The sequence below is a fragment of the Arvicanthis niloticus genome, chromosome 9, assembly GCF_011762505.2.
Source record: "Arvicanthis niloticus isolate mArvNil1 chromosome 9, mArvNil1.pat.X, whole genome shotgun sequence".
NCBI lineage: Eukaryota > Metazoa > Chordata > Mammalia > Rodentia > Muridae > Arvicanthis > Arvicanthis niloticus.
In genome coordinates this window covers 30,435,005-30,448,342 of record NC_047666.1, presented here as the reverse complement: position 1 = coordinate 30,448,342, position 13,338 = coordinate 30,435,005, and the positions used below count along the sequence as shown (strand labels likewise).

At 53.7% G+C, this 13,338-nt stretch overlaps 1 protein-coding gene across 11 annotated transcripts in view; it reads left to right on the top strand.

The window, feature by feature from the left end:
• Iqsec1 (IQ motif and Sec7 domain ArfGEF 1) overlaps nt 1-13,007 on the top strand; it is a 316,986-nt gene extending 303,979 nt beyond the window's left edge. For 6 of the 11 annotated variants that reach the window (XM_034512266.2, XM_076940108.1, XM_076940111.1 and 3 more), the window contains 8 exons: nt 273-412; nt 779-808; nt 2,106-2,231; nt 3,217-3,316; nt 3,820-3,981; nt 4,488-4,664; nt 8,491-8,540; nt 9,619-13,007. In XM_034512266.2, the coding sequence (XP_034368157.1) occupies nt 273-412; nt 779-808; nt 2,106-2,231; nt 3,217-3,316; nt 3,820-3,981; nt 4,488-4,664; nt 8,491-8,540; nt 9,619-10,119 (1,286 nt within the window). In that variant the 3' untranslated portion in view covers nt 10,120-13,007. The remainder of the gene's footprint in view (nt 1-272; nt 413-778; nt 809-2,105; nt 2,232-3,216; nt 3,317-3,819; nt 3,982-4,487; nt 4,665-8,490; nt 8,541-9,618) is intronic. The other 5 variants (XM_034512269.2, XM_076940114.1, XM_076940112.1 and 2 more) reach the window with 2 other exon arrangements.
• The last annotated feature ends 331 nt before the right edge of the window (nt 13,008-13,338 follow it).

The window sequence follows — 13,338 nt, the reverse complement described above, 5'->3', positions numbered from 1 at the left end:
GAGATAGACTTACCAAGGCCTGTGGACGTGGCTTATAGAAGGTGGCACAGCCCTGTTCTGTGACCTGCTGGTTCTGGTGGGAGGACTTAAGGGGACCCATAACTGGGGCCTGGAAGGGCTGTGGCTCTGCTGAAAACCAGGAAAATGTTTATCTGCTGGGTCCAGCTAGAAACATGTGAATGTAAGGTCTGCCTGGGGGGCCCAAGGCTGCATGGAGCCACGGCTGCCCAAACCCCAGCCACTCTCGTGTCTGATCCCTGCCCCTTGACCAGGTGTGGATGACGGTGAAGACATTCCCCGGGAGACGCTCATTGGGATCTATGAGCGAATCCGTAAGCGAGAACTGAAGACCAACGAGGACCACGTGTCCCAGGTGCAGAAGGTTGAGAAGCTCATCGTGGGCAAGAAGCCGGTATGCGGTGGGCCTGATCTTCTACCCCTCAGTGTAATCCTGGATCAGCTCTGCCACCACCAGAAAGGCCATCCCAGCCTGGGCTGCAGCTTTTCTAAGCAGTTCCTCTTGCAGCTGCTTACCTGAGAAGATTATTTGGCCCTCAAGTGACTAACGGGCTACAGTGGCATGTGGTCTGTTGCCTGCTCAATTTTGGTCTAGGGATGCCCTTAGATCCTCCAAGACACCACAGCAAACCAGGGCCTCTTTTGGGCAGTACTCTTGGACACCCTAGTGGCTGAAGAGAAAGAGCAGGTGTTGTGGAGGGTGGGGAGAAACACCCTTGGGAACATCGGTTCACTTCTTGTGTGTTGTTTTTTCCTATAGATTGGATCCCTGCATCATGGTCTTGGCTGTGTGAGTACTCTGCTCTTCTGATGCCCCATCTACAGTTCTTCTGCCGTGCCTCAGGCTCCTACAGAGTCCAAGCTCAATTCCATAGTTACCCAGCCCCATACCTTTGTGGGTCCTGAGATCCTAGCCATACAAGGAAGGTGACGGTGGCAAGCCAAGCAGATAGGGTCCTGGCCCGACCTGTGCTGACCCCAGGCTGAAACAGTGTGCCTGAGAGGACACTTATGTAGTCACTAAGGGCTTTCCTGCATCCCCCACCCCTCTCCATTATTTCTTACTCCTGCCCTAACTCTGTCCCTGTCCCTCACACTTCATACCTCCTCTGCCCCAGCCACTCCATGTTTGTCTACCCAAGTCCCAGAGTATGCAAGCAGGCACATGCCTGGCAGTCTCCAGTATGCTCAGTTACCGGTCGTCAGTCCTCTCAGGGCAACACACACACACACACACACACACACACACCATCCCAGACTGCCCAAGGAAAGACTCCAATACTCCTGTCCTCTTGGCCCTGCCATGGCTGCCTGCAGCCTACTGTCTTCTATCTTCCCTCTTACTGAGCTACTTGAGCACGCCAGATTGCCCAAACTGTCTACCCTCAGTCCTCAAAATGAAGACCTGAACGTAGCGCCTCCACCAAGCAGCTGGCAACTGGCTGACTTCTTATGAGCAGGCCTAGAGGGATGACTCTACCAAACCACCCGTATCCTGCCAGAGCCAGGACTCCCACAGCAGAGCTAGGCCTTGCTGGTAGCTTGCCCCTCTGCCACGGAATACTGGCTTATAGTGTGGTCTGAAGGGCGAATGGCTCTGGTGCAGTTGTAGAGTGCTCCTGTAAACAGTGTCAATACTTGCAGCAGCTTGTATGCAAAACACAGGACAAGGCCCTGGCCAGATCCCCAGAGTTTTCCAGGCAATCTAGCAGGCAGCAGAAGGCACCAGAGGAGTAGGGTTTGAGTAAATGTCCCTGGGACTCAAATCAGAGCACGGCCCTGTAGTGTCCTGCTGCACCTGCTACTCTAAATTCTGCGTGCCTCAGTTTTCTCATCTAAGGGAGGACTCTGGGAGGATTGTCTGCAAAAAGAGGGCTGATAAGTAAAGGTGTTTTTTGGGGGGGGGGGGGGCAGTCAGAACACATAGCTTCCTCTCTAACACTGAGTTCTCTGGGACATGTTAGGGAGCCAACTGAACACATGGGAAGGGGGCATGGCAAACACAACCTAAGTCCTGCCCAGAGAGCAGAGGTCTCAGAGTGCCCCTGGGGACAGGTGACCAGAGTCTGGTGTCTTTCCCTGCACAGGTGCTCTCTCTTCCCCATCGACGGCTGGTCTGCTACTGCCGGCTTTTTGAAGTTCCTGACCCCAACAAACCCCAGAAGCTGGGACTGCACCAGCGAGAGATCTTCCTATTCAATGACCTTCTAGTGGTATGTGGTATTGGGGGTGGGCGGGTGGGGAGCCAGATGTCCTATGCCCATGACTGAGCAAGGACACTGGCCCAGAGTCTGAGTTCAAGAGACTCTTAACTCATAGGCATGAACAGAGGTGTCCCTTGTGCCATGTCAACAGCCAGGAGCCCTGACTCCAGAGTGCCTCAGTGTTGTAGGACTCTAGATCTGGGCCCATTCTGCTGCTTCAGAAAACTCTAAGACTTGAGGGGAACCTCCAAGTGCCATTCCCAAGTGTGTATCTCTTGGCAGTGGAGGATTCTGCCCTGCTCAACAGGTCCCACACTCCCAGGCTGGCAGGCAGGCTACCCCCCCCACCCCCCCACCCCCCCGCCTATTTGCTTTCTGTTGCTGTGAAAAACAGCATGACTAAAAGCAACTTGCTGAGGAAAGGGTTTAGCTTGGCTTCGGGTCCATTATGAAGGAGAGTCAGGGCAGGCACCAAAACAAGGAAATGCTGCTGACTGACTTCCTGGGTGTCATTTCTTATACAACCCAGGACCACCTGCTCAGGGGTGGCACCTCAATCAAGAAAATGCCCCATCGAGTTGCCAATAGAGACTTGCCACTCTAATAGATTTCCTCACTTGAGGTACTTTTCAGATGACACTAGTGTGTCATCATGTCACTGGCTGGCATCTGGTCTCTTTGGTAACAATCCAGGCAGAGACCTCACTCAGACATGAAGGTTCAAACCCTTGAACAAATTACCCCAGCTCTGAATGTCCTCCTGTGCAGAGAGCCTCTCTCGTGTGATGGGCTTTCCAGCTCTCTGCTAGCCTGGAGACAACAGTTTTGCTCTTAGGAGCAGTCGGAAAGGGCAAGTCCTGACAAAGTGAGGTCAGCAGCACCCTGCCTTAGGTGCCCGTCCCCAGTGTTTTGGGCTTTGGTGACAGCTAAGATGGCATGGGGACCTCAGCCTCCTTACCAGTACTGCACCTCAGCTCCACGTCTGCTGCCCTAGGTCACCAAGATCTTCCAGAAGAAGAAGAACTCGGTGACATACAGCTTCCGGCAGTCCTTCTCCCTCTACGGCATGCAGGTCCTGCTCTTCGAGAACCAGTGTGAGTCCCTAGGACCTGTTGGGTGTGACCGGGAATGTTTGTTTCTTTGGCCCTGTCACCTTCAGCTGGGATGCAAGCCTTCTGGGTACACACTCCCTTCCCTCTCAGACTAGACAAATAGAGTGATACTTTGCTAAGGACCAGGGTTTTAACAGGCAGAAGTGGGTGCATCCATGACATGTCCAAGAGAAGCATTCAGTGAATAGTCCAATGACATGCAGAAGCTGAGCATTCATTACCCTGGAACCAACCCTTGCTCTGTAATATGGGTACAGCACTGCCTATCCTTTAAGCCGAGGATGTTACTGTCCTCTAGGGCTTAGTCCCTGGCAGTGGCCACAGGCTTCAGGCTAGGCTGTTGCCCGTATCATGAAGAAGCCATGCTTATGGTTTTGCCTCTGCAGAGCCCACCTCGGGGCCCATTCCAGTGCACACCATATTTATTCTCTGGTCAGTGGACCATAGTGACTGCTGACTCCACAGCCCTTCTTCTTCGCTTGCAGACTATCCCAATGGCATCCGGCTGACATCTGCTGTCCCTGGAGCAGATATCAAAGTGCTAATAAACTTCAACGCTCCCAACCCTCAGGACCGGAAGAAATTCACTGATGACCTGCGGGAGTCTGTCGCTGAAGTACAAGAAATGGAGAAACACCGGATAGAGTGTAAGTCCCAAGCAAGACACAGAGAAGCACCCCATAGGACATAAGTCCCAACGGTCTTCCCAGGGAGCCTTCCTGACTCATGGCTGGTTGGTGCCAGAACTCCTCGAGACCTAGCAATGTGATATCCAGGTTTTTGTTTCCCCCATCCAACCCTCCACCCCACCATGGGCTTAGAGAGACATCCTTCCCCTTAGCACACTGCTTGTCTTAGCCTGGCCCTTGCTTCTGGTCACTGAGGAGTTGGTTTATGCCCTTCAATCCTTACCCTCATTCTGGCCCAGTAACTGCTAGGATCCTGGCTCAAGGTCTCTACATTGTCCCCACCTCTTCCTCTGTAGATAGGGGTGGCCCACTCTTCTCCCCTTCCAGAGCCCTAAGTGCTAGTCTTCATTATCGAAGGCAGCCTGGTCCCCAGGCACTGCCCAGGATGCCATCATGCCTGCTTTCCCAGGAATCCCCCTCCCCTCTTCCCACTGCCTCTCACTGTTCCTCCTGCTCTGTTACAGCGGAGCTTGAGAAGCAGAAAGGTGTTGTGCGGCCCAGCATGTCACAGTGCTCCAGCCTCAAAAAGGAGTCAGGCAACGGGACACTGAGCAGGGCTTGCCTGGATGACAGCTATGCCAGTGGCGAGGGCCTCAAGCGCAGCGCCCTCAGCAGCTCACTGAGAGACCTCTCAGAAGCGGGTAAGAGCTGGGTTGAGAAGCACCCTCCCAGCTGGTGCATGCAGGACTGAGGCCTGTCGTACAGGCAGTTGTGGTGCTGGAAAGGGCTGCGGGGGCATGGACACGGTGCTCTGGGAAGTCCATGAACACTCCAGGATGGCAGTGGAACACAGAAGTGTCCACAGGACAGTCTGTGCAAGACAGCCAGGGATGGCACCCTACTTCCCTACTTCTCCCAGGGTCCCTATCGCTTTCCCCTGTACCAACTGCTCTAAGGCTAAGAGCGTCAGGCTGGTGCATCCCAAGTGCTCTCTGCTGCTGTGTGTTCTTACGCTAACGAAATGGAGCCTACTGAGCCGCTGGGAACCCCTTTGCCACTCACTGTCTTGGTTTTGCTTCCTAGAGAGCTCCATTCCTGAGAATTCCAGGCCTCTCTTACCCCAAAGCCACTGCTGCAGTAGGTGTGACTAGCTCCAGGGTTTGGGGATAACCATGGTAGAAGCTGTTCACTGGCAGTGATGTTTCCTTGTTTCTGTGGTTTAATTTGGTGCCAGCCACCTAACCTCAGAATGCAGGAGCCCTCAAGCCTCCTAGATTTCATACAGGTAGAGAGTACTATGGGCTGGGGAAGCTGCTTTCAGTGGTCTCATCTAGCCTTGGAGAGCAAACAGTCGCTGTCAGAACATCGGCCCCTTAGCTACCACAAGTGTCTAGCCAGTCAGTATTCACGGAGCTGTGTGACCTGGACTTATTGTGGGGCCCTCTGAGCCTGCCCAGCACTCCTGCCTGCCCTCCTACCACAGCTCTGCCTCATACTGCTTTCTCATCTCTCAGGAATTGTTTTTTCCTTTTTTGAGTTTTCTTTGCTTTTGTCATTTTTTTTTTCATAGTGAGAATCTGACACTCACCACCAGCATGAGGGTTTAAGCGAGGGCTTCTCAACCCGGACACTGGAGACACTCTGGGGCAAATAACTGCCTGCCGTTGCACTGTGCTTGGGTTCACTGAGGCCAGCAGCAACTTGCCCAGTTGTGACAACCTGTTGCATCTCCAGAAATGTCATATCACTCCTGGTTGAGAATCACTAGCTTCCCAGTGGCCTGTTCAACCCAGCCATATCACTCGACTGCTTGGGCCCTGGGGTGGTTTGAGTCTGTGCAGTGGTCCTGCTGTGACTGAGGCCCAGGGCAGCAGGCTCAGGGATGCCCTGGTTGCATCCCTGCAAGGATGGAGCTCCTTGATACAGCTGCTCTCTGAATTACAGAGGCAAGGATTCCAGGGGCAAAAAAACTCAGAGGGGATCCCAGGCATCTGAGTTCAGACCAAGACCTCCTGTGATGCCCAGTAAAGCAGCAGCTTACCCTTGAAGATGTTGGCAGGGCACTTGGAAAAGCAAGGTGCTTGACCTGGGCATCAAGGCCCCAACAGGCAGCCAAATCTTCCTGAGTCTCCACAGCTGCCACTGTGCTAAGCCTAAGGTGATGACAGTCAGGTGCACTATCATGAAGATGCAGGCCTTTGTCAGGCAGGGTACTCTGAGAGCAGCTACCTCTGATCTGCAGTAGCCTATCCACCATGGACAAGGCCTAAGCCCAGCAAGAACCTGGGATGGCTCACAGGCAGGCTCATCCATAGACGCCTTCCTTTGGGAGAGAGGAGACCCAGCTCTAGGCCTATCCGCTTCCCTTGGCCACAAGAGCCAGAGCCTGTCATAGCAGACACCGTAGTAGCCATGCCCAGCCTGGCCTCCCCAGCTATTGACAAGCACCAAGTTCCCACAGAGAGGTCATCCCAGGAATCCCAGAGGCTTCATATCCTATACCAGGGCAGACCATCTATGAGATGGTAGCACTGAACAGCTGTATCACCTCCTACTGCACGATGTTCAGCCAGCAGAGACTGGGCAGCATGGGTTCTGGAGTCAGCGTCTGAAGCCTATGCCATTACTCTGCCACCATCCTTGAGCAGGCAGTCAGTTTCCCCAGTTGTCAGCATTTTGTGACAACTCAATGCATGTAAAGAACCCGTTGTCCTCAATAGTGGGTGAGGTTTGAAGGCCAGAATGCACGCAAGAGAGCTCATCCTATCTGAAATGCTGCCAAGTCTTTGAGGATGATATGAGACCCTTTCAGATGAACCATGCAGACCAGGGGGTGAACCTATGCACCCAGCATGCCTTGCTCTCTCATTGGCCTGAATGTTTGAACAGGAGTGTGAGGTGCAGCAGTGAACACCCAGCTCTATGATTGATTGTGGAGAGAGCTGAGAAGTGGAAAAGATGAAACTGAAGAAACTACAGCTCCCACTGGGCAGTATCACTTCTCTCTGCTCCAGTTTGGGCTTCAGGATATAAGCCATCTGGTCTTTTCTGGAAAGCCCCAAGCATGAGGGGTTTGAGAGCTTGTTTGAAAAATGACAGCAGAGAAGGGACATTCATCATGTTATACTGTCCTGGCCTCCAAAGGACAGTTTGGAGGCAGGAAATACCCATCTCACAGATGGGGAAACTGAGGCCAAGAGTCTAAGCAGTAGTGAGTGTATCCCTTGCAGCTCAAAGTCTACTTTTGCCGTGTCTCTGGACCTCACTGGGAACCCTCTTTTGTACCTGCAAATGGAGAAGCAACCTTTCTTCTCACCATAGGAAGGGGCTATCTCCCCGGGACGCCCAGCAGCTGATGTCTACATGGTGCAGTGCATTCCTTGTGACTCAGATTCTCCCATGAATCTGGGACTTGGGGACAGCAGACAAAAAAGGAACTAGATCTTCTCCTCCACATCTGCTTGTCACTACTGGTCCTCTTAGTGGTCATGGCAAGGCTGAAAGACACACAGTTGTCTCCACCTGATACGTTTGTGCAGTCCAGTCTCCTTTGAGGAACAGCAGCTTTCAGGGCCCTGAAGATAGGCCACGGCCTCCTGAGAGGCGCACAGCAGTCGCTTCATCTTCCAGTGCCCACCAACACTTTTGTGCAGGCCGTGCCCTGTCTCCGCCAGGATGCTTCTCTCTGACACGTACAGCATGGGGCTCATAGCCAGTGCCACACCCACAGAAGCTTATGGGAGATCCAGAGGGGAGGGCAGCTCCATGCCCTGCACTCTCAGGGAAGAAGTCAAGGAGAGGCTTCTGAAGGGACCACTGAGGCATGAGTGCGCTCCTGGAAGACCCAACCTCCCTTTGACATAAACAGCATACTCTGATAGTACACACCATGTGCTGTGTCCTTGTTGTAGACACTTCTGGACTTAGAATGCATTGCAGTATTCTGTGTAGGGGAGCTAGACTCAGGAACCAGGGCACTGCACAAACCAAACCACAGCCCCAGAGGACAAGGGGCCCAAATCTCAGTTTCCCCTTGACCAACAGCTCTGCCCCAAAAAGCAAGGAGGAGAATATATATATGTGAACATGCATGTGGATATGCATATATATATATATATATATGAAATCCACTGGGGATCATGGGGCCTTGTGCTGTTGCAGAAGCTGTAACCCCCAGACCCCATCCTAGGCTGGCTGCACTGAGTCAGGTGAGCAGGCAGAAGTTTGAAGTGGTGATACCTACCTGCCCACCTCAGACCCCCTCCCCCAAAACCACAGTTCAGGATAAGCATTACAAAGTTGGACCTAGTTTTAAAAACATTGTCTCCCTTTTGCCGAGTGCTCGTTCACGCCATTGTTTTTAAAACTCCCCGCTGCACTGCTGCCAGCCTCCGCACTGAGCCCGTCCGAGCTCCGTACCTGGCAGACACAGGGGCCAGCCCAGCTCTGGGCAGTGGCAGCGGCAGGTGGCAGTGGCACCAGGCCTGGTGTGCGTGTCTAACCTCTGGTATTGCATGTTCTGGGCAGGGAAGCGAGGGCGTCGCAGCAGTGCGGGATCGCTAGAGAGCAATGTGGAAGTAAGTAGGAAGCGCCCGGTCCAGCTGGCCGTCCTGCGTCACCCACCCTTGGTTTCTATGTTGTCTTTTTTTGCTCTTCCCTCCCCTTCCTGCAGAGACACAGACTTGGCCCTCCCGCCCTGCCTGCCTCCGCCCTGCATGCAGCTTCTCTGCCTAGAAGCATCCATGCCTCTCACTGCTTGTTCTGACCCAAGGGTTGGGGAGAGGGAGGCTGTGGATTCTGTGTTCTCATTCCACTTAACCCGTTCCCTGTGGTCCCTGAGCATGATGAACGTCTCGGCTTTCAGGTCCTGCCCGGGCGCAAGCGCCACCCGCCCCCACTCATCCTCAGCTCTCACTGCTGGATGTGTTGGCCCCACTCGCCTGTCCCTATGCTCCGCCATCCATCGCTTCCTTCCTGGAGTTTTACTGGCTGTGTGTTTGGGGTCAGGACACAATGGGATCGCTTAGCTAGTTCACAGGAGGAGTTTCTGAGAGGAAGGAAGAGTCAGTGTGGATTTCATGAGCTCTCATTCATTTCCCCCCCCCCCCCCCCATTGCTCACTGCTGCCCACACCTTGACTCGGCCTACAGACATTTTACTCCTCCTGGGTTTGAAACAGGCAGCGGCAAGGAAAGTTCTAGGCCATGCCCTCCACCCCCAAGGATAAGGTTATAGGGTCCTACCTGTCTGATACCACCTTCCCCAGACACCCGTGGACCCCCACATGGGCAGAGGTCCCAGGAGGGTTTAGGGCCCAACTTTCCAGGAACCAGGTTCGTTCCTTTTCCACACTCACTGCCACTCCTTGGCCTCACATGCTCACAACACCCTACCTACCGTCCTGTGGGCTGATGTCTCAGTCTGGCAGCAGCACAGCATGAGCAGAAGCACCCTTGTGCTGTTTCACAGAAAGGAGATGCCCCTCACTCACCTCCATCAGGACCAGCCCCCAGCTGCCCCTGCACAGGCCAAGCCCGCATCCGTCCTACCCTCGGTCCTAGCAGTTCAGTGGGTGACTTCTGAATTTGGAAAACTTGGTCTGGCCTGTGTGCTTTGAGATCTTTTAATTTTGGTTTCTATGAATTTCCTTTTTAGGGCTCCATCATTAGCAGTCCTCACATGCGCCGGAGAGCGACCTCAACACGAGAGTGCCCATCTCGCCCCCCCCAGCCCGTGCCTAACTCCTCCTCTCTCCTGGGTTCTTTGTTTGGGAGCAGGAGAGGGAAGCCCCCTCCCCAGGCCCACCCACCCTCAGCACCTCCCCCAGGACCCCCTCACGCCCATCACCCTGGGCCCTCAGAAGGCCCACTGCATGGGCATCATGCACAGTACTGCCACGCGCAGCAGAACCCACCACCCTACCACCACCACCACCACTACCACCCACCCCCCCACCTGCAGCACACTCACCAGTACCACCATGGCCCACACGGCGGGCACCCCCCATATGGGGCCCATGTGCACAGCCATCCGCCTCTGCCCACAGCTCACCCTGGTCATGCAGGGCACGCAGTGCATCACCATGGGCAGCCCCCTGCCCCACCGCCCCCAACCAGCAGCAAGACCAAGCCCAGCGGCATCAGCACAGTTGTGTAGACAGTCTAGGCAGCCGCCTCCCACACACCAGGCACACGAAGGCCTACCAGGCACCAGCCTCAGACCAGCCCAAGGCAACACTGTTTCCACTCCCTCTGCCCTCATAGCCTGGGTGGGCCCATGGGCTTGCCTTCCATGGAGCAGAGATCCTACTCCGGCTTAGCCCTGGCACCCAGTCCTCCCTCGGCCCAAGGCTGGGCCTCAGCCACCATTGGCCTTGACATGGCGCTGACCAAGGAGAAGTGGAACTGCCTCCCACCCTGTCAGCCCTCACTCTACACGCATCCGAAAACCCATCCTAGCAGAGACAACATGAGATGGAAAAGTCAGACACAACAGAACCAACCCCCAGACTGGCTGTGTTACTGTTCTGTTATTGGCAGAGGGCAAAATAACAATAATAATAATAAGTAGACCTGATATGGGTGATGAAAATACATAAGTAAACTTTATATAATATAAATATATAAATATATAAATATATATGTATACATACTGTATAGGTAGTGTTTGTGTGTGGACGATAAGCATTTCATCCACAGAGCTAGCACTAGGGACCTCCTGAGGACTGCCACTTAGGTGACAGGAAGTCAATCTAGATAAATGTGTGAGTAGACCAAAAACCCCGCTAGAACAAACCTAGATCCTTCCATATTTTCATACGAAGAGACTCCCTCTAGCCTGGCTAAAACCTTACACGCTCATGACTCACTGTGCCAAGTAACACAGCACCTGACTGTCTAATACCCCACTCTGCTCTGTATAGCCCCCTATTTTATTAACAGAGTACTATTCTAAGTAACCAGTATTATAACTGCTGTTATCTCCAGTAAGCAACTAGGCGAAGTGCAGTCAACTCTACCCTCGTACTTGGGGCAACCAGTCTAGAGCTGGTTGTCTCAGGACCTCAGCCCCACAGATCCCTAGACACTTGATACTGGCTGCCATAACTTTGATCTCCCATGCTCTACATTCCTTCCCTCTGTTCATGGTGAGCCACGCTCCCCCTCCCCCACAGACCTCCCAGGGCCCACATATGGCAGAGGGATTTCACCCAAACACAACGACCACTCATCTTCCATAACTTCCTCATCCAGTTCCCAGCCCCAGCAGGCGGGTGGCGTGAGCGCTGGGCGGCCCAGGGCGGTGTGTGTGTCCCGTGTTGTGTTCTGAGTGGCAACAGCAATCACTGTAATTCCATGCAGCCATGTGCTCGTGACCCCTGTGTCATCACTGCACCTGGCCAATGAGTGCTTGGCCCTGGCCAGGTGAAGCCCCCACTGCCTCTCATGGTCCAGTGAGCTGCCAGGCCCCACATGCCCCCAGCTGTGTTCTTGTTGCTTCCATGTGTGACACCATGCACTCCCTTGGGGCCACATGCTGCCCGTGTTCCTGTGCCTGAGTCACCCACGGGCTATACTTTGCAGTTTCAGCCCTTCCAGCCACCACAGCCTCCAGTGCTGTGCTCCTAAGCCTAGGACCTGAGGACTGCCTGTGGCCTCTGCCTGCGCGGAGGCCCTTTCAGAATGGAAGGAGCTGCCGCCTGCCTGACCGTGGGCTGCGTCTAGGACCTTGTGAGCCACCGGGGCCTGCCCAACCACAAGAGAGATCAGGAGCCCTCTCTGGCCCGTCACCACCCTGCTGGCCTGCTTGGGTCGCCCATCTCCCTCCCCTTCATGTCGTCATCATCAAGGTCATGTACCAGCAGATCTGCAAACTGAGCACTTTGTATCTCTACAGAGAGCCAATCCTGCAACATGGAAGTCAGCCTTCTGTCTCACGGTGGCTCCACCTGCCTGCCCCATCCTCTGTCAGCATGGCTCATCTTTCTCTCGCATCTACACAGAAAGAACTTATCACCATAGTGTATCTGACTGGGGCCAGCCGGCGAGGAGCTGCCCGCTTCACAGTGCCCCGAGTCCCTTGCTTATGCTCCACGTACCGTCTGTCCTCAGTTAAAGAACACTCTCTGACAAGGAAGGGGAACTGTGCTGCATGTGACCTGGCACCTGTCGTGTGGGGCTGTGCTCTCTGTATTGTACATTTACAAAATACACCAGTGTTACTGTTGGCAAATAGTTGGAGTGGTAACATTAAATTTGCCGGCTTTTTTTTCACCCTCTTCTGAGCCAGTGGTAAGTCAACCATGAACTTGAGATTGTTCTGAAAAAGGCATAGCTGTTAGATTCACTCTCGCTCTTTTTGAAGGGATACCACTCAGGAACAAGTTCAAAGAAAGGCCCAATTTATCTGGTGGGGTGGAATGGGGCCTCCCTCTCTCCACAGTCGCCTGCACTCCCTGGCTAGCTAGGGCTCCAGGCTCCTCCCATGGCACCTTCCATGTATCCTAGAGACGAGCTGAGGAGAGTGGGTGGGTTCTAGGGACCAGGCTTCTAAGCATACTCAGTCTTTCTCTGGGTTCCTAACTCCATAGGTTATCGGGTCAGGGTGATGAGACTTTGTGATCCTGTGTTGTTTTACAGACAGGGACCTGTCTTCATAGGATGTGACTGGGCTTGCAAGTCACACAGCAGAAATAGCTTGGAAAGCATATGCTACTAGCATACTGGTGTCCCTTGTTGCCTATTACTCAGCTATGGCATTGAGGCACTGTGGTCCTTGACTGAGGAGAGGGGAGACAAGAAGAGGCAGAGGTCCTGAGTATCTATACTTCCATTTATCCCTGTCAGGATACGCTTAGGGCCTTCACTGATGACCTGAGTTATTCTGGCCGTCTGTGGAACTGGCGACAGATTGGGATACCTTAGGGGAGGCAGCTGGTAACATCACAAAGGGCTTTCCAGGGACAGCAGTGAAGTTGTGGATTTGTATTTTTTTGAAGCTCCCAAGTGAGTTGTAATGTGAAAATAAAGTTCGCCATAATGTGCCACCGTTGTCCCCAGCTGCCTGGTGTGGAGCGTGCTCTTTAGCACGTTTTAAAGCTGAGTTAAGCATCAGGGTCTATATCTGTGCTGCTCGAAGACTTGACAGCCACCCTGTTGCTTTTTGGTGGGGGAGGTGGGTGACTGCCATCTACACTGTGAGGAACACCCAGCCAAGGTGTCACTGAGCCCAGGGTTCTTTGGGAGATCCCATAAATCCTGCACCTCACCTACAGTGTCACTTTTTCTGGTATTTCTACTCTGGTCAACATGGCTTGGTCTCCAGATGTTGTGGCCAGGCTTGTCCTGTCTGGACACAGCTTCCCCAAAGACCCCT